The 27,445-nt window shown below is 46.8% G+C and overlaps 1 protein-coding gene across 2 annotated transcripts in view; it reads left to right on the plus strand.

The window, feature by feature from the left end:
* GALNT12 (polypeptide N-acetylgalactosaminyltransferase 12) overlaps positions 1 to 27,445 on the plus strand; it is an 84,023-nt gene that overhangs the window by 14,312 nt on the left and 42,266 nt on the right. For both annotated transcript variants that reach the window (XR_010786690.1, XM_066579132.1), the window contains exons 3-4: positions 2,539 to 2,708; positions 17,607 to 17,796. Coding sequence is in view for 1 of the 2 variants with exons in the window: in XM_066579132.1 (XP_066435229.1) it covers positions 2,539 to 2,708; positions 17,607 to 17,796 (360 nt within the window). In the remaining variant the exon portion in view is untranslated. The remainder of the gene's footprint in view (positions 1 to 2,538; positions 2,709 to 17,606; positions 17,797 to 27,445) is intronic.

The raw sequence follows: 27,445 nt of genomic DNA on the forward strand, positions 1-27,445 counted from the left end.
TGTGTGTTAACATGAGGAATATCACTATTTCTGGTCATTATATGACTCATATTCTATAAATTGATGACATCCATCAAGAAATCACTTCCCAATCCCAGACTAGCCCTGACCCTAGTCTTGTCAACACTGCATCTAGCTCCTGCTCAGTGTCTGTACTCAGAGTAAGAAGTCTCCAAATTGCTCTTCTCTGCTCGCCCCACCTGCGCTAGCGACCCTCTCCCCTCACCCCTCCTCTGATCCCTCTCCCCAGTGGCCATCTCCCATCTCACCAATATATTCAACCTTTCTCTGACCTCTGGCATCTTTCCCTCTTCTTTCAAACATGCCATCATATCCCCACTGCTAAAGAAGCCGACTCTTGATGCGATTGACACTGCCAACTACCGACCCATCTCAAACCTCCCCTTCCTCTCTAAACTACTAGAACGTCTGGTTTACTCCCACTTTGTAAGCTATCTATCAGAGCACTCTCTCCTAGACCCCTACAGTCTGGCTTCCGACCCTATCACTCATCAGAAACTGCTCTTACAAGGGTATCAAATGACCTACTGACAGCCAAATCGAGGGGCGATTACTCCCTACTGATACTCCTCGACCTCTCCGCAGCATTTGACACGGCTGACCACAAACTCCTCCTCAGTATGCTTCGCTCCATTGGCCTAGAGGACATTGCTCTCTCCTGGTTCTCCTCCTACCTATCTGACTGCTTTTTCAGTGTCTCCTTTGTTGGCTCTACCTCTCCTTCTTTCCCTTGCTGTTGGGGTCCCCCAGGGCTCGGTCCTCGGCCCCCTCCTTTTCTCTATTTACACAGCCCCTGTTGGACAAACCATCAGGAGCTTTGGCCTCCAATACCACCTCTATGCTGATGACACCCAGCTATACACCTCTTCCCGTTACATCTCTGCACCTTTCCTCCAAAACATCACCGACTGTCTGTCCGCTGTCTCTAACACTAAACCTCTCTAAAACTGACCTGCTGGTATTTCCACCCTCCACTAACCGACCTCATCCTGACATCTCCATCTCAATGTGTGTCACCATAACTCCTAGACAACACGCCCGCTGCCTTGGGGTCATATTCGACTCTGATCTATCATTTACCCCCTACATCCAATCTCTCGCCTGAACATGTCATCTGCACCTCAAGAACATGGCAAAAATCCGCGTTTTTTCTCACCATAGACACGCTAAAAACGCTCACTGTTGCCCTCATCCACTCTCGGCTCGATTACTGCAACTCGTTGCTGATCGGCCTCCCCTGCACCAGACTCTACCCTCTCCAATCCATCCTGAATGCGGCAGCCAGGCTCATCTTCCTGTCCAGCCGCTACTCGGAAACCTCTGCCCTGTTCCGGTCACTGCACTGGCTGTCGGTTAAATACAGAATTCAATTTAAACTTACTACCTCCATCCACAAAGCCCTCCACAGCGCAGCGCCCCCCTATATTGCCTCCCTCATCTCAATCCATCACCCAGCCCAGGCTCTCCGCTCTGCTAACGAAACTAGACTGCGCGCCCCTTTAATTCGAACTTCTCACTCCAGAGCAGCATCGGTCCTCTGCAACGCACTACCAAAGGATACCCGGGCAATCCAGGACTCGAAAAACTTCAGGCGTGCTCTAAAAACGCACCTCTTCAGGGAGGCATACCGCATTCCCGAAACAAACTCCTCTGTATGCCGCCTGATATCATGCTCCCTGACCTACTGACTGCAGTCCCTGCTAGCAGTCATAAACCGCTCCTGCAGTCATACTGATCCTGCCGTCACATGGCTAAATGCCTGACCATTGTCTATGTGTATAACATCCCTCACTCTCCACCTCGCCATACCATGCACATCTCCAGACTCCAGTCAGCAGGATGAATCATCCTCCTCCTGCACTCCCTGGTCTGTTGTAGTTCAGTCTTCAGTAACATAAAACTTTCACTTGACAACATGTGCTGGACAGCAAATTAGAAGGACTGCACATTAAGTGGCCAGCACTTTGGAGGGATTTACAAAGGCATCATTTTAGGTAACTTGTAATTTGGCCAAGTTCTCACAGTGCCTATCATAAGCAGAAGTTGTTTGACAAATGAGTGATCTTTTAATAAAGCATTAGGTTTGTCATTGCAAGTTTGTAATACTATAATGTATCATCTGGTAGTTACATTGTAAACATTCCATGCATAATAGAAAGTTGTTGGTTGTCTTGTGATTCGCACCTGTTGCACAAAGTCTGTCTGGCGGTGGACACACCCTGCCCTTGTTTGTCTTATTTGATGTACTTCTCTAAGTGCCAAGCCCTTAATTGTTCTTGAGTGGAAGGCCTTTACAATCTGCTTTGCTGCAGTAAACCTCTTTACACTTGGCTGTGGGGCCGGATTTCACTGATATTATCGGTTTGCAGGGGAATCCTGCACGCTTACAAGCTAAAGCTCATAATGAAGAGCGCTCATAGCCCTAGCAGCCCTAGGATACAACATTTCCCCCCACAATATAGTGTTACCTGTATTCTGTCTCTGGTGTCTTCTCATGTCACATCTTTTCTTTTGCAGGTGTAAAACTGTAAGATACGACTACCATAAGTTACCACGAACATCCATTGTCATTGCCTTTTACAATGAGGCTGCGTCCACACTCCTGCGGACAGTGCACAGCGTCCTGGAAACGACTCCGGATATTCTCCTCGAGGAACTTATCCTTGTGGATGATTACAGTGACAAAGGTAGGAAATAAGTTTACTTAGTGGAAAACATTTCATCATTTATGTCAGGAAGTATTAACCCCTTAAGGACCAGATGTCTGAGGGCTTGTATTTTGCAGGACGAGAGGTATTTTTCAGTTTTACTATTTAATGTACCATATAATGTACTAAAAAAAACTTTTTAAAAAAGTGGAGTGAAATGGGAAGAAAGCAAAATTTTGCAAATTTTTTTTTTTTTTGGGGGGGGGGGTTGTCTTATTTCTACGGCGTACACACTGCAACAAAAATGACATGATAACTTTATTCTATGGGTCATACGATTACTATGATATCAAAATGAGGTTTTTTTTGCTGTTCTACTTTTATTTTTTTTCCCAAACATATATATATATATTTTTAAAATTATTTTCTTCTGCATCTTCTGACAGATATAACTTTTTTATTTTTCCATCGACACAGCTGTGTGAGGGGTCATTTTGTGCGGGACGTCTTGTAGTTTCAATTGGTACCATTTTGCGGTACATACGACCTTTTGATCATTTTTATTACATTTTTTTCTTAGAGACAGAGTGATTAAAAAAGCACAATTCTGGAGTTGGTTTTTTCTTCTGACAACGTTCACTGTGTGGGGTAAATAATACTTTACTTTGATAGATCGGACTTTTACTGACACAGTGATAACAAATATGTATTTTTGTTTTATTATTTAGATTTAGGGATGAGAGAGCACCAAAATGCTCGGGTGCTCGTTTCGAGTAACGAACCCCATTGAAGTCAATGGGGTAATTTTTCAAGCTGACTGATGCTCCGCATGGGGGAGGTTGTGTGAATCACCTGAAAACATCAGAAAGTCATGGAAACACCACAGAAATGGATAGGGAACGTCAGGGACAGCATGCATGGCTGCATCTGAGGCTCCCAGATCGCACTATTAAGCCACATTGTGGGTAAGAGCCTGGTGGTCACCCCCCTAACAATTCACTTGGGACAGACCATCATTAGCAAGGCACACGCGGTGGCACATTTTAGCTAAGCAGCACACTAGCTGCAACCAAGGCCAATCACCACCTGCGGGTGACACCGCTGCCTCTTCTCCTGGGTTACATGTTGGCATTGCTGTCCAACCCCCCGCTCGACCCTGTGTCCACAGCGTACTCAAATTTTTCCCAGCGCAGCGTTCAGCTGCCCTCATACCACACGCTTGCTTGATAGCCTCACCACTCTCATGTCTATTTATAAGTGCGTACTGGATGAGGAAGAGCTGGAGACACACACTGCAGAGGGTTGGCAGGGCCTGGCAGCGACCCCCTTTGAAATTGTGGGCGACATCCCACTATGCTGATGAGAACTGATGATAAATTAATGTATGATCAGAAGTCCAATCTCGTGCCACATCCGTGACAATATTGTCTGGAGCCACAAACCTGGGCATAAAGGGGACTCAGATGCCAGTACTTCTACCCATCTCCACAATTTAGCAACACATTCTAAAACCAAAGATTGGTTTGAAGCACGAGGTGTCGCCAAAGTAGCCACCACAGGTATACAGTGACCCTGTGAAAGTCTCATGAAATCAGTCACGCTTCCTGTGAACGCTCCAATCCAGTATCTTGGATAACTGTGGTAACACGAGAGATAATATATGCTGACCAGCGCTGACCCCCAGGCATGCGTGCGTTTATCAGGCCTAAACCAATCCGACTGTTTACCAATCAGGGCATTATATGTCAGCGGACATCCAAAAACAGGCAGTGCACAATGAGTTGTCCTGTTATACAGCTGGGATGCTTGCGAATGCCTTGTGCGCACTACTAGTCCCAGGCAGCCAAACTGCTGATGCACACAATGAGAGGAGTAGTATTCCTAGAAAGGACTGTGGGGTTACAATTATTCCAATCCTGTGCGACCTCCGTCACAAACTTGTCAGGGAACACAAATGTGGCCCTAAAGCGGACTCTGATGCTAGTACATCTAAGCATCTGCAAAATTCAACAACCCATTCTAAAATAAAAGATTTTTTTTAAGCAGGAGGTGTTCTCAAAGTTGCCACCACAGGTATACAGTGACCCTGTGAAAGTCTCATTAAATCAGTTACGATTCCTTTGATCGCTCCAAGGATAGCATGAACCATGAAGAAATTTGATTGGCCAAGCATGGCAGAGTTGCACACCGCCCAGGACTTTGGCCTCTGCCCACACCCTCATTCGGGCGCCCATGTCCACGGGTTACAATTATTTCAATCCCATGCCACCTCCGTCACAAATTTGTCAGGGGCCACAAATGTGGGCATAAAGCGGATGCTAGTACTTCTAACCATCAGCACAATTCAACAACCCATGCTTAAACAAGAGATTACCTTGAAACTGGAAGTGTTGCAAAAGTTGCCACCACGGGTTTACAATGAACCTGTGAAAGTCTCATTAGGGCGCCTGCAGACGCCAGGTCCAATCCCGCTGCGAGAATTCATTTGTGTACCCGGAGTATAGGTGAACCCCTGAAACATTTCTGTACCAAGAGTATAGGCGAACCCCTGAAACATTTCTGTACCCAGAGTATAGGCGACCCCCTGAAACATTGGTGTACCAAGAGTATAGGCGACCCCCTGAAACATTGGTGTACCAGGAGTATAGGCGACCCCCTGAAACGTTTGTGTACCAAGAGTATAGGCGACCCCCTGCAACGTTTGTGTACCAAGAGTATAGGCGACCCCCTGAAACATTTGTGTACCAAGAGTATAGGCGACCCCCTGAAACATTTGTGTACCTAGAGTATAGGCGACCCTCTGAAACATTTCTGTACCAAGAGTATAGGTGAACCCCCGAAACATTGGTGTACCGAGAGTATAGGCGACCCCCTGAAACATTTGTGTACCCAGAGTATAGGCGACCCCCTGAAACGTTTGTGTACCCAGAGTATAGGCGACCCCCTGAAATGTTTGTGTACCCAGAGCATAGGCGACCCCCTGAAACGTTTGTGTACCCAGAGTATAGGCGACCCCCTGAAACGTTTGTGTACCCAGAGCATAGGCGACCCCCTGAAACATTTGTGTACCCAGAGTATAGGCGACCCCCTGAAACGTTTGTGTACCCAGAGCATAGGCGACCCCCTGAAACATTTGTGTACCAAGAGCATAGGCGACCCCCTGAAACATTGGTGTACCAAGAGCATAGGCGACCCCCTGAAACATTGGTGTACCAAGAGCATAGGCGACCCCCTGAAACATTGGTGTACCAAGAGCATAGGCGACCCCCTGAAACATTGGTGTACCAAGAGCATAGGCGACCCCCTGAAACATTGGTGTACCAAGAGCATAGGCGACCCCCTGAAACATTGGTGTACCAAGAGCATAGGCGACGTCCTGAAACGTTTGTGTACCAGGAGCATAGGCGACCCCCTGAAACGTTTGTGTACCAGGAGCATAGGCGACCCCCTGAAACGTTTGTGTACCAAGAGTATAGGCGACCCCCTGAAACGTTTGTGTACCAAGAGTATAGGCGACCCCCTGAAACATTTGTGTACCAAGAGTATAGGCGACCCCCTGAAACGTTTGTGTACCAAGAGCATAGGCGACCCCCTGAAACGTTGGTGTACCAAGAGCATAGGCGACCCCCTGAAACATTTGTGTACCAAGAGTATAGGCGACCCCCTGAAACATTTGTGTACCGAGAGTATAGGCGACCCTCTGAAACATTTGTGTACCGAGAGTATAGGCGAACCCCCGAAACATTGGTGTACCGAGAGTATAGGCGACCCCCTGAAACATTTGTGTACCCAGAGTATAGGCGACCTCCTGAAACGTTTGTGTACCAAGAGCATAGGTGACCCCCTGAAACATTGGTGTACCAAGAGCATAGGCGACCCCCTGAAACATTGGTGTACCAAGAGCATAGGCGACCCCCTGAAACGTTTGTGTACCAGGAGCATAGGCGACCCCCTGAAACGTTTGTGTACCAAGAGCATAGGCGACCCCCTGAAACGTTTGTGTACCAAGAGTATAGGCGACCCCCTGAAACGTTTGTGTACCAAGAGTATAGGCGACCCCCTGAAACGTTTGTGTACCAAGAGTATAGGCGACCCCCTGAAACATTTGTGTACCCAGAGTATAGGCGACCCCCTGAAACGTTTGTGTACCAAGAGCATAGGCGACCCCCTGAAACATTGGTGTACCAAGAGCATAGGCGACCCCCTGAAACATTTGTGTACCAAGAGCATAGGCGACCCCCTGAAACATTTGTGTACCGAGAGTATAGGCGACCCTCTGAAACATTTGTGTACCGAGAGTATAGGCGAACCCCCGAAACATTGGTGTACCGAGAGTATAGGCGACCCCCTGAAACATTTGTGTACCCAGAGTATAGGCGACCCCCTGAAACGTTTGTGTACCCAGAGTATAGGCGACCCCCTGAAACATTTGTGTACCAAGAGCATAGGCGACCCCCTGAAACATTGGTGTACCAAGAGCATAGGCGACCCCCTGAAACATTGGTGTACCAAGAGCATAGGCGACCCCCTGAAACATTTGTGTACCAAGAGTATAGGCGACCCCCTGAAACATTTGTGTACCGAGAGTATAGGCGACCCTCTGAAACATTTGTGTACCGAGAGTATAGGCGAACCCCCGAAACATTGGTGTACCCAGAGTATAGGCGACCCCCTGAAACGTTTGTGTACCCAGAGTATAGGCGACCTCCTGAAACGTTTGTGTACCCAGAGTATAGGCGACCCCCTGAAACGTTTGTGTACCAAGAGCATAGGCGACCCCCTGAAACGTTTGTGTACCAAGAGCATAGGCGACCCCCTGAAACATTTGTGTACCAAGAGCATAGGCGACCCCCTGAAACATTGGTGTACCAAGAGCATAGGCGACCCCCTGAAACATTGGTGTACCAAGAGCATAGGCGACCCCCTGAAACATTAGTGTACCAAGAGCATAGGCGACCCCCTGAAACATTGGTGTACCAAGAGCATAGGCGACCCCCTGAAACATTTGTGTACCAAGAGTATAGGCGCCCCCCTGAAACATTTCAGTACCAAGAGTATAGGCGCCCCCCTGAAACATTTCAGTACCAAGAGTATAGGCAACCCCATGAAACCTTTTTGTACCAAGAGTATAGGCGAACCCCTGAAACATTTATGTACCAAGAGTACAGGTGTACCCCAGAAAACTTTGTTTACCCAGAGTGCAGGTGAAACCCAGAAACATTTTTTAAAGATAGAGCTCGTAGTTGCTTAATTTGCTAACAGAGCCTGGAGGCAGCCCTCCGAAAAAATTAGTTTTAACAGAGACTTTTGGCCCTCTAAAAAATTACCTGTTCGGCGTGATGACATGCTGGTTTAGGAAGAGGAGGAGGAAGATCAGAGAGGGATAAACCAAGCTACTTCTCCTCTTTTTGGGGTAATAGAGGGTGCATGGTTCTCCTGTTGCAGCTTAAAGAATCTTTATGTTCCGCTGTTTTCCACCGGTGGAGAAGAGAGGTCAGGGGAAATCCAGGCTTTGTTCATCTTAATGAGTGTAAGCCTGTCGGCGCTGTCAGTTGACAGGCGGGTACGCTTATCCGTGATGATCCCCCCCCCCAGCAGCACTTAAACCCTCTCTGATAAGACGCTAGCGGCAGGGCAGGCCAGCACCTCCAAGGCGTACAGCGCAAGTTTGTGCCACGTGTCCAGCTTTGACACCCAATAGTTGTATGGAGTAGAGGGGTCATGGAGGACGTTGGTACAGTCGGCTATGTACTCCCTGACCATATTTTTACAGTGTTCTCTCTGACTCAGCCTAGACTGGGGAGTGGTGACACAGTCTGGCTGGAGAGCCATAAAACTTGCAAAGGCCTTGGAGAGTGTTCCCCTGCCTGCGCTGGACATGCTGCCTGTTTCCCACGCCTCCCCTGCTAGTTGGCCCAGTGAACTACGTCGTCTACCGCTAGCGTTGTCAGATGCGAACTTTAGCATCTGCTTTTCCACCCAGGCCTTGTGGTCTTGCATCACTCTCGTACTCCTTTCCTCTTCCGGAATGAGAGTGGAAAGGTTCTCCTTATACCGTGGGTCGAGAAGGGTGAACACCTAGTAATTCGTGTTAGCCAGAATGCGTCTAACGCGAGGGTCACGGGAAAGGCAGCTTAATATGAAGTCAGCCGTGTGTGCTAGAGTCCCAGTACGCAACACATCGCTGTCCTTACTAGGAGGATGACTTTCATGATCCTCCTCCTCTTAAGCCCATACATGCTGAACAGATGTGAGGGAAGCAGCATGGGTACCATCTTCAGTGTGTGCAGCAGTCTCTTCTCCCTCCTTCTCCTCCTCCCCCTCCTCCTCCTCCTCCAATACTTGCTGAGAAACAGGCGTGAGGGTGATATGGCTATCAAGCGACATATTGTCATCCTCCATCTCCTGTTCTAACTGCAAAGCGTCAGCCTTTATGCTTAGCAGCGAACTTCTCAGCAGGCAAAGCAGCGGGATGGTTACACTGATAATGGCCGCTTCGCCGCTCACCATTTGTGTGGACTTCTCAAAGTTTCCTAAGACCTGACAGATGTCTGCCACCCATGCCTACTCCTCTGTGAAGAACTGCGGAGGCTAACTACCACTCTGACGGCCATGTTGCTGCTGGTATTCTACAATGGCTCTACGCTGCTTGGAAAGCCTGGCCAACATGTGCAAAGTAGAATTTCAGCGCGTGGGCACGTCGCACAACAGTTGGTGCACTGGCAGCGATGTTGCAGTGTCCTGAGGGTAGCAGCATCTGTGGTGGACTTCCTGAAATGTGCACACACGCGACGCACCTTGCTGAGCAGGTCAGACAAATGGGGGTAGTTTTTCAGAAAGCACTGAACCACCAGATTGAACACGTGGGCCAGGCATGGCACGTGTGTTAGTCTGCCAAGCTGCAGAGCCGCCACCAGGTTACGCCCATTGTCACACACGACCATGCCTGGTTGGAGGTTCAGCGGCGAAAGCCACAGATCGGTCTGCTTGGTCAAACCCTGTAACAGCTCTTGGGCGATGTGCCTCTTGTCTCCCAAGCTGAGTAGTTTCAACACAGCCTGCTGACGCTTCCCCACTGCAGTGCTGCAGCGCCTCGAGCTACCGACTGCAGGCGACGTGCTCACATGTGGTAATTGACAGGTGGAGGTGGTGGTGGAGGAGGAGGAGGAGGAGGTGGCATAATACGCCAGAGAAACCTTCACCGAGGTAGGACCCGCAATCCTCGGTGTGGGTAGCACGTGAGTGGACCCAGGGTCAGACTCGGTCCTAGCCTCCACCAAGTTCACCCAATATGCCGTCAGGGAGATGTAATGTCCTTACTCGCCAGCACTTGTCCACGTGTTGGTGGTTAAGTGGACCTTCCCAGTAACCACGTTGGTGAGGGCACGGTTTATGTTCAGTGAGACGTGCTGGTGTAGGGCGGGGACGGCGCATCGAGAAAAATAGTGCCGACTGGGGACCTAGTACCGAGGGACCGCCGCCATCAGGTTGCAGAAAGCCTCCGTTTCTACAAGCCTGTGCGGCAGCCAGGGTAAGTAGTTTTGCGAAATGCACGTTTAACGATTGTGCATGTGGGTGGGTGGCCGCGTATTTCCGCTTTTGTTCCAATGCTTGGGTTAGCGACAGCCGAATGCTGCGCTGGGACACATTGGTGGAGGCAGTGGAGGACCGTGGAGGTAAGGGTGTGGGTGCAGGCCGGGAGGCGCTCGTGCCTGTGTCCTGGGAGGGGGATTGCATCTATGTGCCAGTTTGTGACACTGGGGAAGAGGCAGTGGTGTGACCCGCAGGCGGTGAATGACCTTTGTTCCACCTCGTGGGGTGCTTGGCCATCATATGCCTGTGCATTCTGGTGGTAGTGAAGTTGGTAGTGGTGACTCCCCGGCTGATCTTGGTGCGGCACAAGTTGCACACCACTGCCTGTTGTCCGCGCTCTCAATAAAAAACCTCCAGGCCTTCGAACACCGAGCCCTCTGCACGGAGGCTTGCCGTGAGGGGGTGCTGTGGGGAACAGTTGGTGGATTATTTGCTCTGGCCCTGCTTCTCCCCCTGGCCACCCCACTGCCCCTCCAACCTGTTCTGCTGCTGCACTTGCCTCCCTCTCTGAAGCCCTGTCCTCAGTAGGTGGGGTCAGTCACCTCATCGTCCAGCTGCTCTTCCTCTGAATCCTCTGTCTGCTCCTCCCTCAGACTTACTGCCCTAACAACAACCTCACTGACAGACAACTCGTGTCTCATCCTTATCATCCACAAATAGCTCTTGAGACAGTAAATCGAAGTCCCCACCCAAATCACCCTGAGTCTGTGAAAGTTCCAAATTTTGAGCATCGGTCACGACAAACTCATCATGTGGCTGTGGAACCGTTTTTTCAGACTCAGGGCAGGGACCCGAGAAGAGGTCTTGGGTGTATTCCTGTTCTTAATCTCTCCTTTTCCTGGAGTGACCAGGCTGGGAGGAAGGAGAAGCAGCCTGAGGATTCAGAGGAGCAGTGCCTTGGCTAGCGTCAGTGGACTGCGTGGAAGACTGGGTGTTGGATAAAGTACTGGAGGCGTTCTCCGCTATTCACGTCAGCACCTGATCGCACTGTTGTGCTTTTAATAATGGTCTACCACGCGGACCTGCAAAATGTGAGATAAAGCTAGGCAGCGTAGATATGCGGCGCTCTACTAATCCCTCAGCAGCAGGCACTGTTTCACCCCATCCCAGACCTCGGCCTCTGTCCCTGCCCACACCCTCATTCGGATGCCCACGTCAACGGCCTCGACCCTTACCCCTAGTCTTCACCATGTTGGATAAAGGACTTGGACTAAATGTTATGCAAAATGCCATTTGTTTTGTGTAATCTTATAGACCAAAATAGACAGAATAATCAGTGTATACTGTTGTTATAAAGCGAAAAGTCACAGCCACCCAGAGACTGGTATACAGTATACACTCTAAACAGGGCCAGAAAATTTTTAAAGGGGTTGTCCCGCGAAAGAAAGTGGGGTTATACACTTCTGTATGGCCATATTAATGCACTTTGTAATGTACATCGTGCATGAATTATGAGCCATACAGAAGTTATTCACTTACCTGTTCCGTTGCTAGCGTCCTCGTCTCCATGGTGCCGTCTAATTTCAGCGTCTAATCGCCCGATTAGACGCGCTTGCGCAGTCCGGTCTTCTCCCTGGTGAATGGGGCCGCTCGTGCCGGAGAGCTGGTCCTCGTAGCTCCGCCCCGTCACGTGTGCCGATTCCAGCCAATCAGGAGGCTGGAATCGGCAATGGACCGCACAGAGCCCACGGTGCACCATGGGAGAAGACCCGCGGCGCATTGTGGGTGAAGATCCCGGCGGCCATCTTGCTAAGGTAAGGAAGAAGTCGCCGCAGCGCGGGGATTCGGGTAAGTACTAAACGTTTTGTTTTTTTTAACACATGCATTGGGTTTGTCTCGTGCCGAACGGGGGGCCTATTGAAAAAAAAAAAAAAAACGTTTCGGCGCGGGACAACCCCTTTAAGTCTATGCTGCTGTTGGATAGCGCCAATTCACAGACCCCCAGACACTGGTATATAGTGTGCTTGAAAAAAAATCTGTGCACACTACTGGTCCCAGCCAGCCAAAATGCTGATGCACACAATGAGAGGAGTAGTAGTCCTAAAAAGTTGGGTTCTGGTAGTCAGGATCCCTACACTAACCCTTTCCCTGCCTAGCACTGCTAGCAGCTCTATCCCCAATGTCATGCAGCATGCGTCTGAGGCGAGCCACGGGCGGCAACAGTTTAAGTACTCGGCGGTCACCTGCAGAGCGTTGGCACGTCACAGCAAGAAGTTATAAAGACTTCCTTGCATGTTTAGTGGCTAAAAAATGGCGCAAAACATGTGGGGAGGGGATATTAAAGTTTCTCGGGCACCGTGTGGTCCTCGAGTAAGTAACTAGCACCAAGGAGTATGTTAAAGGGGTTGTCCCGCGCCGAAACGGGGTTTTTTTTTTTTTCAACAGCCCCCCCGTTCGGCGCGAGACAAACCCGATGCAGGGACCTAAAAAAAAATCCGCACAGCGCTTACCTGAATCCCCGCGCTCCAGTGACTTCTTACTTACCGGTTGAAGATGGCTGCCGGGATCTTCTCCCTCGGTGGACCGCAGCTCTTCTGTGCGGTCCATTGCCGATTCCAGCCTCCTGATTGGAGCTACACGGAGTCGGCATCCAGCACGAGCGGCCCCATTGAGAAAAGAAGAAGACACGGACTGCGCAAGCGCGTCTAATTTGGCCATTAGACGCTGAAAATTAGGCGGCTCCATGGAAACGAGGACGCTAGCAACGGAGCAGGTAAGTGAATAACTTCTTATAACTTCTGTATGGCTCATAATTAATGCACAATGTACATTACAAAGTGCATTAATATGGCCATACAGAAGTGTATAGACCCACTTGCTTTCGCGGGACAACCCCTTTAATGCTCCACCGAGCATCAAGCTCAGATGAGCATACTCGCTCCTCTCTATTTAGATTCTTTTATTATAAATATGGCAAGAGTTTTGTTTTTTTTCAATCTTATTAAATTTTATTTTTTTAATATTAATAAAGCTTTTTGAAACTAATTTTTAATTGTGATGCTTTGATCGCCATAGCATTACATTATACTGCGACCTGATAGGCGAGCTGCAATGGCAGTCCTGGGGCCTTACAGAAGGCCCCCGGCTGCCACGACAATCGCATGGCAACCCACGATCTTATCGTGGGGATATTGCGGGAGCCCTGAGCGTCGATTGGGACATTTAAATGCCACTGTCAGAATTGACGACATTTAGAGAGTTAAATGTGTTTGGCGGGTGTTGGCTGCAAGAAACAGTCGGCGCCCGCCTTTTATGGATGGGAACGACCAGTGATCCCCCCTCCATACCCTGGGCCTGCAGAACTGTACATCCTGTAGCATTAAGGGGTCAAGGGGGTATTGCAGTGAGATACCATTGATGACGTATCCTGGGTAGAGCTTCAGTATATGATTGGCTGAGGACCGCCGCTTGGGGCGATGGCGCCCGCTGTTAGCATGGAGTGGAAACTTCTGCTCTGACTCTTGTGTAGTGGCTCACACTTGTACCTGCAGCTGCAGCTCTCATTTAAAGGGGTTTTGGCTTGGGGGCTCCAGGAGAGGTGAGTATGCGATCCTTTTTTTTTTTAGGCTGGGCCCAGTGGGTGGACGGGGTCATTGTCCCTCGTACCATGACTAGGGGGGACCGGCTGTCGTGACCAGTAGGAAACTGAGGAGCTGTTCTAGTTGAATTTGCATGGCCCTAACTCACACAGTCCATTACCGGGGCCCAGAGGACTGATGTCACTTGCACAGAGCATCTCCTATTACCGTACCCATCCTTACCCTCCCTCTACCTCAACAACATTACCCTACAACTCCAATTAACAGTAGTACATTACATATACTTATGTGTGGATATAATGTGTAGGCGGTTACATTCAATATCCCCCCCCCCCCCCTTCTGCAAATTAGGTTTATTTGCCAAATTTTCAAGCTTTCAGCTTCTTGCAAAAAAACCCCCAATCAATCAAGCACAATGTAAGTAGCTCATTTGGTACGTTAGTGATTTAAAAAGTTGTCTGTGTCGCCGTGATAAGGTGGAAGGAGTGTTTCATACGCCCCGCTGGATGTTGTGTGCCAAGTGTGCGTAGCTGCAGCAGAAGCCCAGCAGCCTCCAGTGTGAGTGAGAATTACCGGAAACACCCCCGTGTATATGAATAGGAACCAAGTGAGTTGGTGGTCTTTAGGTAGATTGGGCATAGTTAACATGGTATACAGTCGAACATGCAATAAAATAACATAATAAGCAGTACTTACCTCCCTTCTCCTGGGAAACAGCGGAGCGGCTTGAGTGAAGATCCCACTGTCAGCACGTCACCATTCCAAACTGCTGGCATCATGGCGCCCTGGATGTGAGCGCCGCTTCCAGGAAACGGGGGGGGGGGGGGTGATGCTGCCGTCTCTGTTTGGTAGCATTTGTCACCTGACTTCTGCTCTGTGCCGATGGTTGGATTTTCACTGGAGCTGCTCCACTGTTTCTCTGGAAGAAGAGAGGTAAGCACGGCTTCTAGTCTTATTTTATTGCATTATTTTTTTTTTTTATACTGGAACAATCCCTCTAATGAAGGCCGGAGCTGACAGGCTGACACGTGCCTTGCTGCTGCCAACTTCGGAGAAACAGAGTCATGTGCTGATGGACAATGCCAGATATTGTACGCGGGAGTTATACAAGGTTACATCATGCTGTGTACTGTAGTATGAGATCCCTCCTGTGGAGCGTTATGTACCTATTAATTACCTGTTTAGTTTACTGTTTGCTGCATAAAGCATGTCTCCTCCTCCTGTCTCCACCGACCATCACACATACTGGCACCTCTGCCATCACATTATTCTGAGGCTCATTCATTTTTTTTTTTCTGTTGAAAGGTCGGGCTTGTTTTTTGTGGGGCAAACTGTAGTTTCTATTAGTACCATTTTGGTACAAACTATTTATTTAATTCAGACCAGGATAAAAAAAAAACCAACAATTTTGGTATTGTAACTTTTTCTTTCTGATAGTATCCACCATGTGGGATAAATAACGTGACATTTCAGTAGATCAGGCTTTTACAGAGGCAAATGAGGTGTAGCACTGTTAAATGTGCGGTTCTGCTTATGTGCAGAGGAAATACATGCCACCATTACCCACTAAATGGGAAACTACTGGGGACACCGACATGGAAAAGGACTTGGGGGATTTTAGTTAACTGTAAGATTAACTGGAGCAACCAGTGTCAGGCAGCTGCTGCCAAGGCAAATAGGGTAATAGAGTGCCTCAAAAGAGGTCTAGGTGCACATGACGAGAACATTGTTCTTACTCTTTACAAGTCACTGGTCAGACCACACATGGAATATTGTGGATAGTTTTGGACACTGACACTCAAGAAGGACATATCAGAGCTTGAGCAGGTACAAAGGTGGGCGACTAAAGTAATAAATGTAATTGGTGGGTTAGAATACCCAGAGAGGTTATCAAAATTGGTGTTATTTCGTTTAGAAAAAAGATGGCTAGGGGGCGACCTAATAACTATGTATAGCTATATCAGGGGGCAATACAGAGATCGCGCCGATCTATTTATACCCAGGACTGTAACAAGGGGGCGCTCTAATAACTGTCTATAGATATATCAGGGGTCAATACAAAGATCTCTCCCATCATCTATTATACCCAGGACTGTAACAAGGGGGCGCTCTAATAACTATGTATAGATATATCAGGGGTCAGTGCAGAGATCTCTCCCATCATCTATTATACCCAGGATAACAAGGGGGCGCTCTAATGACTATGTATAGATATATCAGGGGTCAGTACAGAGATCTCTCCCATCATCTATTATACCCAGGACTGTAACAAGAAGGCACTCTAATGACTATGTATAGATATATCAGGGGTCAGCACAGAGATCTCTCTCATCATCTATTATACCCAGGACTGTAACAAGGTGGCGCCCTCTACATCTAGAGGAAAGACCATTTCTTCACAACATAGAAGGGGGTTCTTTACTGTAAGAGCAGTGAGATTGTGGAACTCTCTCCTGAGGACGTGGTGATAGAGAACTCAATAAAAGAGTAGAAGAGGGGCCTGGACATCTTTCTTGAATATTACGATATTACATGTTCTAGTCAATGATTACTTCAGATGGCTCGGTGATCTGGGGATTATTCTGGTTACCAGATTAGAGTCAGGAAGGAATTTTTTCCCTAACATGAGGAAACTTTTGTCTTCCTCTAAATCAACATTGGGGGGCTGGGGGAAGGGGTAATAGACATATATCCATCTAGTTTAGCCTATTTTCAGCCTTACATACCATGTAAGACATATCCCTCCAGAGTTCAGCTTACAAGTTCCTGTAAAACCTTTAGACTGTATACAAATGTAGACAGCCTCTTTGTACACCTTTTCTCTGTTGCAGTAGAGCCTAGTAATGTTGGGAGGCTCCCTCTCCTGACTAGAGACCATGCCCCCTGGGACATAATACCTATAAGGAGAATCTCCATTCCAGACAGGCCCATTAGGTAATCACAAGGACCTATTACTCCGCCAGTACGGCATGTTGCCTCCGCTCCTGGACTCTTACTCCACTGCTTTGCTCTTTATCTGCCTGCCCATTTACTAACAAACCACAGTGGAAGCGCTGAAGGCCTCAAGCCAGGGGTCCCTTTTTCGATAAGGGCTCGGGGCAGTTACACCCCCGCCTTACCCCCTTCCCGCAATCCTGGTTCTGTGCAGGAGTACCTACCACTTGAAGCCACCTGCAAAGACCATGCTTATTTTCTAAATGGGGCATGTTTGCTCACGAAGCGGACATTTTATGGCCAGAACAAGTAACATAGTAACATAGTATGTAAGGCCGAATGAAGACAATGTCCATCTAGTCCAGCCTGTCTATCCTACTGTGTTGATCCAGAGGAAGGCAAAAAACCCCAAGGCCAGAAGCCAATTAGCCCTTTTGGGGGGAAAATTCCTTCCCGACTCCCTAATGGCAATCAGACTGTTCCTTGGATCAACCCCTAATAGTTCCTACCTGCCTGTATACCAGGATTGACAATTAAGCTAAGATTTATATCCTGTAATATCCTTCTTCTCCAAAAAGACATCAAGTCCCCTTTTAAACTCCTCTATGGATTTTGCCATCACCACTTCCTCCGGTAGAGAGTTCCACAGTCTAACTGCTCTTACAGTAAAGTATTTTGGTTAATCCTGTGGTATTTGTTATAAAGCGTATTGGAAATGATGATATTTCAGCTTAAACTTATTTTACTGTTACTTGCCAAAATTCTGTAACACACATGGGGAAATGTGTCTATAGATGCAAATATGAGACAATGGCAAAAAGTGGTATTTTGTTTTTCTTTATTAATAGTACTACATCTAATGTGCTTCTAGATCACCTAAAGGAGCCTTTGGAGAGGCAAATCACAGGGCTGAAGAAGGTGCGACTAGTCCGTGCACACAAGAGAGAGGGTCTCGTACGAGCGCGTCTTCTTGGAGCTTCCAAAGCAACGGGAGAAGTTCTAACCTTTCTTGATTGTCATTGTGAGTGCCATGAAGGTTGGTTGGAACCAATCATGGAGAGGTATGTTAACATGTGGAGTACCATGGAACATGCAAGTTAGTATTCCTGATGACAGTGAGGTTAAAGGGGTATTCCTGTCTCCGGAACCCCATTCCTATGTACTGCAAATAGAAAGATGAAGCACTCACCAATACCATGCATTTTTAAAAAATGTCCCATTTTAATTTTTTTAAAACCTGTAACTCCTTAATCCTCAGGATGTCCAGTTACACCCTGGGATGTTCCGGTGAGTATGGAGTAAGATTTGGGGTCGATCCGCTCAATACAATGCAGGTGGCGGCTGTTTCTTACAGCCGATACTTGTCCGCAACAGCTCCGATCAGCAGCGCCTCTGATCCTAGCTGTTAACCCTTACAATGCCGTGGTCAATTTTGACAGTAGCATTTAAATGCACTGACAAATGTTCAGCCATGACTTTTGAAAGGCCCCAGGGGGCATGTATTGTATTTCAGCCGCACTTCAGTAGCGGTGAGCGATTCCAGCGACCTCATTGGTTGTTGGGTACACACCCCCCTTTGGAGATCTGCACGAGTGCTACTTCACAAGACCTGCGAGGGGTTAGGTTTAGGGTTTGGGTTTACGGGTTAGGGTTTGGGTAAAGGCATTAGGGTTAGGTTTAGGGTTGGGGTTAGTTGCCAACCCTCCTACAGCTCTGCTGCTGCTTATTTCACGGGCTGCCCACTCGTGCACATCTCCAAAGGGGGGTGTGTACCCAACAACCAATCAGGTCGCTGGAATCGCTCACCGCTACTGAAGTGCGGCTGAATTACAAAATATGCCCCCAGGGGTGCCATTGCAGATTGCCTACCAAGCCATGCCTGTGGGGTGGCGTGATAGACTGCCTGTCAGATCACGGTATAATGTAATGCTATGGCATCACATCATACTGCAGGAGCGATCAAAGTATTGAAACTAAAACATTTTTTTAATAATTAATAAAACTTTTTAAAAGTAATAAAAGTTTAAAAAGGAAACCTTTTGCCATATTTATAATAAATTTAAATAAAAAAACCTGAAAAACATATTTGCTATCGCTGTGTCCGTAAAAGTCCGATCTATCAAAGTAACGCATTATTTACTCCGTATGGTGAACGGCATCAGAATAAAATAAATGACGCCAGAATTGCGCTCTTTTTGGTCACCCCGTCTCCAAGAAAAAATGTAATAAAAAGAGATCCGAAAATAGCCCATGCTCCAAAATCGTGCCAATAGAAACTACAGGACATCCAGGAACAAAACGAGCCCTCGCACAACTATGTGGATGGAAAATAAAAATGTTACGGCAGTCAGAAGACGGCGGCAGAAAATCATTTTATATTTTAAAAGTAGTACACAAAAAACAATGCTATATATTTTGGTACCATAGGAGTCATACCGACCACAAAATAAAGTTATCAGGTCACTTTTGTTGCAGTGTGCACGCCATAGAAACAAGACCTCCTAAAGATGGTGAATTGTGCTTTTTTTATCCATTTCTCTCCACTTAGAATTTTTAAAAAGTTTTTCAGTACATTATATGGTACATTACACTGTATCTTTGAAAAATGCAACTGGTTCCACAAACAACAAGTCCTTTAGACATCTACGTCGATGGATAAATAAGAGTTAGGAGTTTTTTAAAAGAGGGGAGGAAAAAATTAAAGTTAAAGTTGTTTACTGCTGGTTTTTAGGGGAAGCGACCACCTCGGCTATGGCTTGTGCACTTCTAGCGCGGTGTGTGATGATCTGCTAGGGGCCAGGATCTCTGGAGCACATGTACCATAGCCACTTGTCCATGCCGGCCACCGCTGGCTCTGCTGTATCTTTGCATAGAAAGCCTTCTGGGCAGTCCAAACAATGAGGACTTGTAACTCATTTGCCTTAGGGCTCATGTCCACGAGGAAAATAGGATTTAGGATCCGCAGCGGATTTCCTGCATGCGGATCCGCACCCCATAGGGATGCATTGACCACCCGCGGGTACATAAATACCCGCGGATCGTCAAAAAAAGTGATTTAAAAAAAAATGGAGCATGAAAAAATCTGGACCATGCTCCATTTTCATGCGGGTCTCCCGCGGGGACGGCTCCCGCGGGCTTCTATTGAAGCCTATGGAAGCCGTCCGGATCCGCGGGAGACCTAAAATAGGAATTTAAAGCATTTACTCACCCGCAGCGGACCGCGAAGCTCTTCTCTTCCTCACGGCCGCATCTCCCTTGCTTCGGCTCGGCGGATGTGCCCGGCGCATGCGCGCGGCACGTCGACGACGTGCCGGCGACGCGCCGCCGGCGTCAGGAATTCATCCGCCGGCCGAAAATGAAGATCCGGCCGTGAGGAAGAGCAGAGCTTTGTCGCCCGCGCCGGATAGGTAAATTCTTTTAAATTGCTATTTTCGGCGCTCATGTCCGCGGGGCAGGAGGGACCCGCTGCAGATTCTCCATGGAGAATCTGCAGCGGATCTGATTTTCCCCGTGGACATGAGGCCTTAGGGCTCCTTCATACTGGTGATATCAGACTCACAATCCATGTGGAAACCCCTGGATGTGAGGCATTTTCACATGGAAACAGCTTTTGCATCCCTGCGGGGCTGAAGGAGTCCCCCGACGCTGCTGCCACTGGCCCCATTGCAAACAATGGGTGATATCGCAAAAAGAAAGGACATGCTGCGATTTTTTTTTTTTTTTTTTCCCCCCTGCATAGCATCACAACACAGTGCCATGCATGGAAACATCGCAAATGGGAATGGACCCTTAAGTCCATTAATCCCTTAATGACACAACTAATTTTAGCCTTAAGAACCAGCTGTCATTTCAGCTGTCCTTATACATATAATGTATTGAATAACATTTATAAAGTATTTGCTTGGGGGCAACAGAACAAAAGAAATTTCACCATTGTTTCGGATTCATTTTTATGGTGGTCACCATGTAGTATAAATATTTTTTTACACTTGTTCTAAAGGCCATTACAATGTTTTTATGGTCTTTCTTACTACTTTGTAAACAGTTTTTTTTTGTTTGTTTTTTTTTTCCACAAAAAGACTTTTTGTGTTACAGCACATTCCTAGACCCAGGGGTGGATTGGGAAACCAAAGTGTCTTGGAAAATAATTAAAAAGTAGTCTTATATTTTCAGTGGGGAAAACACAATGTAGGCAAGGGTCAGCAAATCGCCAGTTTCAGCCACGTAAGTGCTCGGAAGGGAGAAGCTCATAGCTCACTGCCGCAAATTTTCTTTGAAGCACAGACCATATCTGGACTAGAGGTATACATTAAAATGCCACCTATTTTTACCCCATTAAGCCACTACACTGTTACAGAATAAAGACCAGTACAAAGATCCATATTACCAGCAATAACACTGTGAGGGCCAATTACACTCTTTGTCAAAAACAATCCGCCCCCTACAGACCACCAGTAGAGAGGAGTGTCTGACCAGACTGTTAGGAGGTTTTGGGGCCAGTGGATGGGGGCACACAAGGTGACTGGGCTCGGGACCCCCAACATACCACCAGTAGAGAGGAGCATCTGACCAGACTCTTAGGAGGTGTTGGGACCAGTGGATGTGTGAGGGCAAACAAGGTGACAGGCCTCAGGACTCCCCGACAGACCACCAGTAGAGAGGAGCATCTGACCAGACTGTTAGGAGATGTTGAGACCAGTGGATGTGTGAGGGCACACAAGGTGACTGGGCTCAGGATGCCCCCTACAGACCACCAGTAGAGAGGAGCGGCCGACCAGACTCTTAGGGGGGGGTGTTGGAGCCAGTGGATGGGAGCACACAAGGTGACCGGCCTCAGGACTCCCCGACAGACCACCAGTAGAGAGGAGCATCTGACCAGACTGTTAGGAGGTGTTGGGGTCAGTGGATGTGTCAGGGTAATAAAATTCTAAGTACAGCACCAATCAGGCCCACCCCACTTGCCCGCTGCCGGCGGTAAGAAGAAAACACCACACACACAGAGGTCTGGTATAATTCCTCACACGGGACATGGCTGCGCTTTGCCGACGTGCTTTATTACAGATTACATGAGATCTTATACACTTTGTCCCATCCCCAGCAAGGGGTGATGGGCTTATAACCATATATGGGCAGTCCGGATTTCCGGCCTGAGACACTGAAAATCATATAACAGTCATTATCTTGATACTGGCGCCTCTGGTTTACGTACAGAAAATCACGTATTCAATTAACTTCAGTGCAAAGAATCACCCACTCAATTCTAAGAAAACGGCCAAGCATGCATTCTCCATATATGGGAAGTCCGGATTTCCAGCCTAAGACAGTGAAAATTATGTACATAGTGGAACATCTTGATATCTTGCTTCTGGAAAAACAGCCAAGTGCATGCGGCCTTCATGTCTGGTTCGGTATCATCTCTCTCAGCCTTGCAAAGCCTTGGAATATCTGATGTAAGGCGACATATAAGTTTTTTCTCATTTGGAATTGAATAAAACTTGCATATAGGTATAAAAGTATAAAGAACATATGGCAATATATATATATACCCTCACAAACCCCCCTAAAAAACTTAATATGGAGATCAAGCATCAGACCTTGCACTCTTCCTCGGTCGTCTCTCCCTTGCGTCAGGGTTTCTCCACTGCCCGTAAGTCCCTACTTCTAAAAGGGAGGGATCCCTACCTCACCTCAGAAGGAGGCCATGGATTCCCTGGGCTTATTTCCGGGCATCCATACCCTCTATCTGTACGAGTTAACACCCCGCAGGGTGTGCCCTCGCTGGAACCTAAGGTCTTCTGCACTTTCCCTAGGCAAATGGGAAGTCCACTGACAGTCCATCTTATGAGACTGAGGCAGGCGCAGTACTAGTCCATTTCTCTATTCTTCTGGTAACGTATGTGGTTGGCATTATCGGAACTGGCTCTTCATCTTTTTCAAACAAGGGAAATTTTGGTGTCACATTGTCCAGTCCCTTACTCATACTCTTTTTGATCAAAGGGGTAATACACATACAGGAAATTACATACCCCACCTCCTTCTGCTAAAATCATATCCAGGGTCACTCTATTTTGGAACGCCATGGATGCAGTGGGCCCTAACTGGTCAGCTAACCCTTGCAAAGCATCTCTGGTGTAGTTTACAAACCTCTGCTGATTGTAATAGATATAATTCATCCAATCTACATAATTATTAACAGTGACAGTAGCAAATAAGGACTCAAAACCTGCTTTAAACTGATCTCTAGAATTAAATTCATCTGGCACCCCCCTTGGCACTCCTATTGCATCTATGTGTACATGTGGATTAAAGTTACCACCTAGAGCGTCAACTTCTCTCTTAGCACGATGCGGTGTTGGATTCTCACCCTCAGTGTAGGCTTATTGCACATTTGATTATATTAATTTGTTCTGAAACAGGGGGCTAGTGTACAGTAGTCAAAGGTGTGTGTTAGAGGAATTGTACCACATTATAGCATGTAAAGGATATGCAGGATCATTAGTTTTTTCAGTGCGAAGTGTGGATCCAAGTGGGCTTTCCTTCAAGCTTGACTGCAGTTGGGGTGGTGAACAACATCTGGTAGGGACATTCAAACAGGGTTTCTTGCTCAAACTTTTTCACATAGACCCTGTCACCTGGTTTCAGATTGTGACACTCATCTGTAGGACCTGGGAGAAAAGCAGAGACTGCAGAATGGATTACTAACAATTCCTTGGAGGGACCTATGACAACATTAACAAGAAAATCATTCCTCAAACTCAGCTACTCTGACATGTATCCTCCTAAGAAAAAGAAAAACTAATAGAAGACACTCAATTCAACATTTGCCCATTTCCTCCATTGCCTTTTGGATCTACTTTCCCCCTACTCCGCGGATGGTAGGGTGTATGAAAAGCCTGGAATATACCCAAAGCAGACATGATGTGTTGCATTATTTCATCTGTGAAGTGTGTACCTTTGTTTGACTCAATCACTTCCGGTGCCCCATATCTGCGGATTACCTCATTCATGAGCTTCTGTGCGGTTACCTGCTTATTTACTTTGGTAACAGGGTAGGTCTCCAACCTGAAAAACATCAACAACAACAAGCACATATTCATGCTTCCCAACAAGTAGGAGCTGAGTGTAGCCAATTTGCAATCCCTGAAATGGGTAGAGTGGTCTAGGCAAGTGTGATGTGGCAAATTTTACTTCTGCCCTGTTGCTTACGGCAAAGATCATGCAAAACTGGACAAATGATGCAGCAGCTACAGAAAACCCAGGAGCCACCCGTCCTTGTTCAAGCACCGACATCATTGCTGCTTTGAGAGGTGCGTCTTTTCGTGCGTCAGCTGGGCCATCATGGGGCACAGGGACTATGGTGGGCAAGTGCTGTTGACTGTTCACCATACGCCGTCCCTTTTTAGTCCATTTGTCTTTTTCTTAACTGTAAAGTCTTTAGCATATCAAAGTCCAAGTTTTTATCAAAGTCCAAGTGTAGTCAAAGTCCAAGTGTAGTCAAAGTCCAAAGTTATTGTCAAATTCTTCTTCTTCTTTTCTTCCACGGCTTGAGGGCCGCTGCCTTTGCTGTGTGGCCTGTGATGGCATTACCTCTTGCTTCTCCGGTGTAGGAATTGGTGTGAGCTTTCCACCTTGTCAGGTAGAAGTAGGGCCTCCATGAGACTCTGCACCGCTGCATCATTCTTAATTGGCTGTCCTGCTGAGGTAAAAAACTGTCTGGCTTTCCATGTTGGGCCGTAATCATGAGCTATGCCAAATGCATACCGGGAGTCAGTGTAAATGTTTGCCGTCTTACCTTCCTCCACTCTACACGCCTCAGCGAGGGCTTTTAGATCCGCTTCTTGTACTGCGACATGCGGAGACATTCTGCTTTTAGGACATCTTGTTGTGTAACCACTGTATATCCAGTGTGGAATCGTCAATCACCCTGGGTACCATCTATAAAAAACAACTCAAAATATGCATTATTAACAAGGGCTTTCAGTAACTTTTTAAAACTTAAATTTTCTTGTTGCATCAATCCTAGACAATCAGGCTGGTATTCTATTTCAAATAGATCATAACCTTTATTGGAAAAAGGAAAAAGAAAAAATTAAAAATTTAAAAATAGCTGACCTGCAATACCTAGATCACCTATACCTTCTCCTCCCCCCCTTTAAACCAGGGTACTCAATTGGAACAATAGTACCCGGTTTAAGGTAGTACAACATTGTAAAAAGATTTGATGGAAGCAGATAAGGCCTGTAAAATGTTAGCACCAATAACAGACTTGAGTTACATTGGGGCAGAATAATCTACAAAACATCTACTAATATTTGAAATGTGATATCCCTTTAAGTGAATTCATTATTAGTCTGATCCTGCCTGCAATATCTTATAAAATCTGAGACAGGAGAAAAAAAACAAAACAAAGAACTTTTACTAGCTGCTCAAGCTCCTCACCCCCTCCCTTGGACAAGAAGGATGAAACATTACGTACTATTACATCATCTAGCTCCACCCCTTCGATATTGGCACATTGCGTCTTTTTTCAGAGCTCACTTCAGCTTAACAGTCCAAGCATCCACATCTCAACCAAGCAAAGTCCCATGCATGGGGAGGGGAACCTTCTATCCCCAGTCATTACCTGCATCACACATTCCCCACAGCTTGAACACGGGTCACTAACTCTCATCCATCCATGCTCTCAAGTCTGCTCCGTCACCCCCTCATTGAGGTGTACCAGTACATACAGATGCACGGACAAAAAAAGTTTGACAAACATACATACATCAGCTGAAAAACACCGAGGTGAGTGTTATCTTTGACAAATTATGTGAAAAAAAGTTTGCTGAGTGACTGAGACATTCTATCTTTCTTATTTACTGAAGCTATTATATGCTGTATTAAACGCTAAAGTATTTTAGAATCTGTGGGTATTTTTCAACCCCCCTGCCTTTCTTTCTCTGTATTTCTCTGTATTTGACCCTGAACAAAAAGTGAAGTCTGAAAGCCCCCACCTTTTTAAAACATGTCTTATCTCTCTACGAATATGAAACACAGACTGAATTGTTTTAGCGTAAACTATTGCCTGACCTTGCAACATTCATTTTCAACCCCTGTATAAGTAAGAATATAACTTAGAATGCTAGGTTTCCTGCCTACTAAGACGGTATAATTAATTAAATTCATTTCAAGCCTTCATTCCTTTACAGCAAGCAGAGATATTATCCATGGTTATTATTGCATTCTTTCTCTCGCTTCGTTATCTCTTGACCTTGAAAAGCTTACACAGACTCGCAGCTACATGTCAACAAAACTCTTCTACCCTAAAAGCAAGCTCAGTTAACTATGTGCACATACAGTATATACATATATACACATATATATCCATATCTATTATCTATCTTGTATTATACACATTTTCATCTCTCTTTGCCAACAAATCACATGCATTGTAACTTTCTTATCGACTTGCCTGCTCCCCTTATTTCTCTCCCCTACCTAACTGCCAATATAACCTTCAATAGACACTCTCCTGACGCCCTCTTGATCACTTACTGTACTTTTCAACATTTCACTTATGGACACTTTCTTAAACAAATAATGTGTACATACTTAACTTACTCTGACTGTCTCTCTGCTTCTAGCAAACCTTGGTCTTTCAAGGCACCTCTCGGTCCTAAAGAACTCCCTCCCAGACACCATTTTGTAATCTGCCGTGCGGGTCGGTGTCACACATTTTCATTAGAGTTTTCTTACATTCTACAAATTCATCCACACGGCGGCAGCCCATAAGGGGCTCTGTCTCCTTTAATAAGGTCTTACACATATTACAACAACAACAACAATAAAAATAACACGCTCCATAGAGTGCATCCTTCTGACCCGAATTGTCAGCCCCTTATATATGGCAAAACAACCGAGGGTCCCTTCTCCTTATGGAACCAGCCCCATAAAATGCATCTCTCTGAAATCAAATCGTTAGCCCCATATATAAGGCAAAACGACCGAGAGTCCCTTCTCTTATGAAGCCTGTCTCACAAAATGCATCCCTCTCTGCTAAACCATTAACAACTAACTAAACTTCTGCAGATACAACAATCTCCACTATTATTAAAACGTTAAAACTTCAAAGTACAAATAGACTACAGACTAGTTTCTGGGTGACCGATTGGTGCGCATATCACGGTCAGTGGTCCATGACGGCAAACCCGGAGCCCACACGAGTTACCGTGTAGAACTCTTAACCCAACCCGTCCGGTCACAAACCACAGATAGTCAGTCCTGCTGCAAGACTCGCAGTGTAAAACACAACATAAATATATGCTGGCCTTACCTGGAGTTCTAAGTGAGTTGATCAGGCTCGGTTTGCAGCAGGACAGCTTCCCCGTGGCGTGGATCCGGGTGAATTGCGCTGTAAGCTCCTGCTTTGTCGCCCCAGTTGGTTGCGCCATTTGTCAGGGTAATAAAATTCTAAGTACTGCACCAATCAGGCCCACCCCACTTGCCCGCTGCCGGCGGTAAGAAGAAAACACCACACACACAGAGGTCTGGTATAATTCCTCACACGGGACATGGCTGCGCTTTGCCGACGTGCTTTATTACAGATTACATGAGAGCTTATACCCTTTGTCCCATCCCCAGCAAGGGGTGATGGGCTTATAACCATATATGGGCAGTCCGGATTTCCGGCCTGAGACACTGAAAATCATATAACAGTCATTATCTTGA

The sequence above is a fragment of the Eleutherodactylus coqui genome, chromosome 9, assembly GCF_035609145.1.
Source record: "Eleutherodactylus coqui strain aEleCoq1 chromosome 9, aEleCoq1.hap1, whole genome shotgun sequence".
Taxonomy (NCBI): Eukaryota; Metazoa; Chordata; class Amphibia; order Anura; family Eleutherodactylidae; genus Eleutherodactylus; species Eleutherodactylus coqui.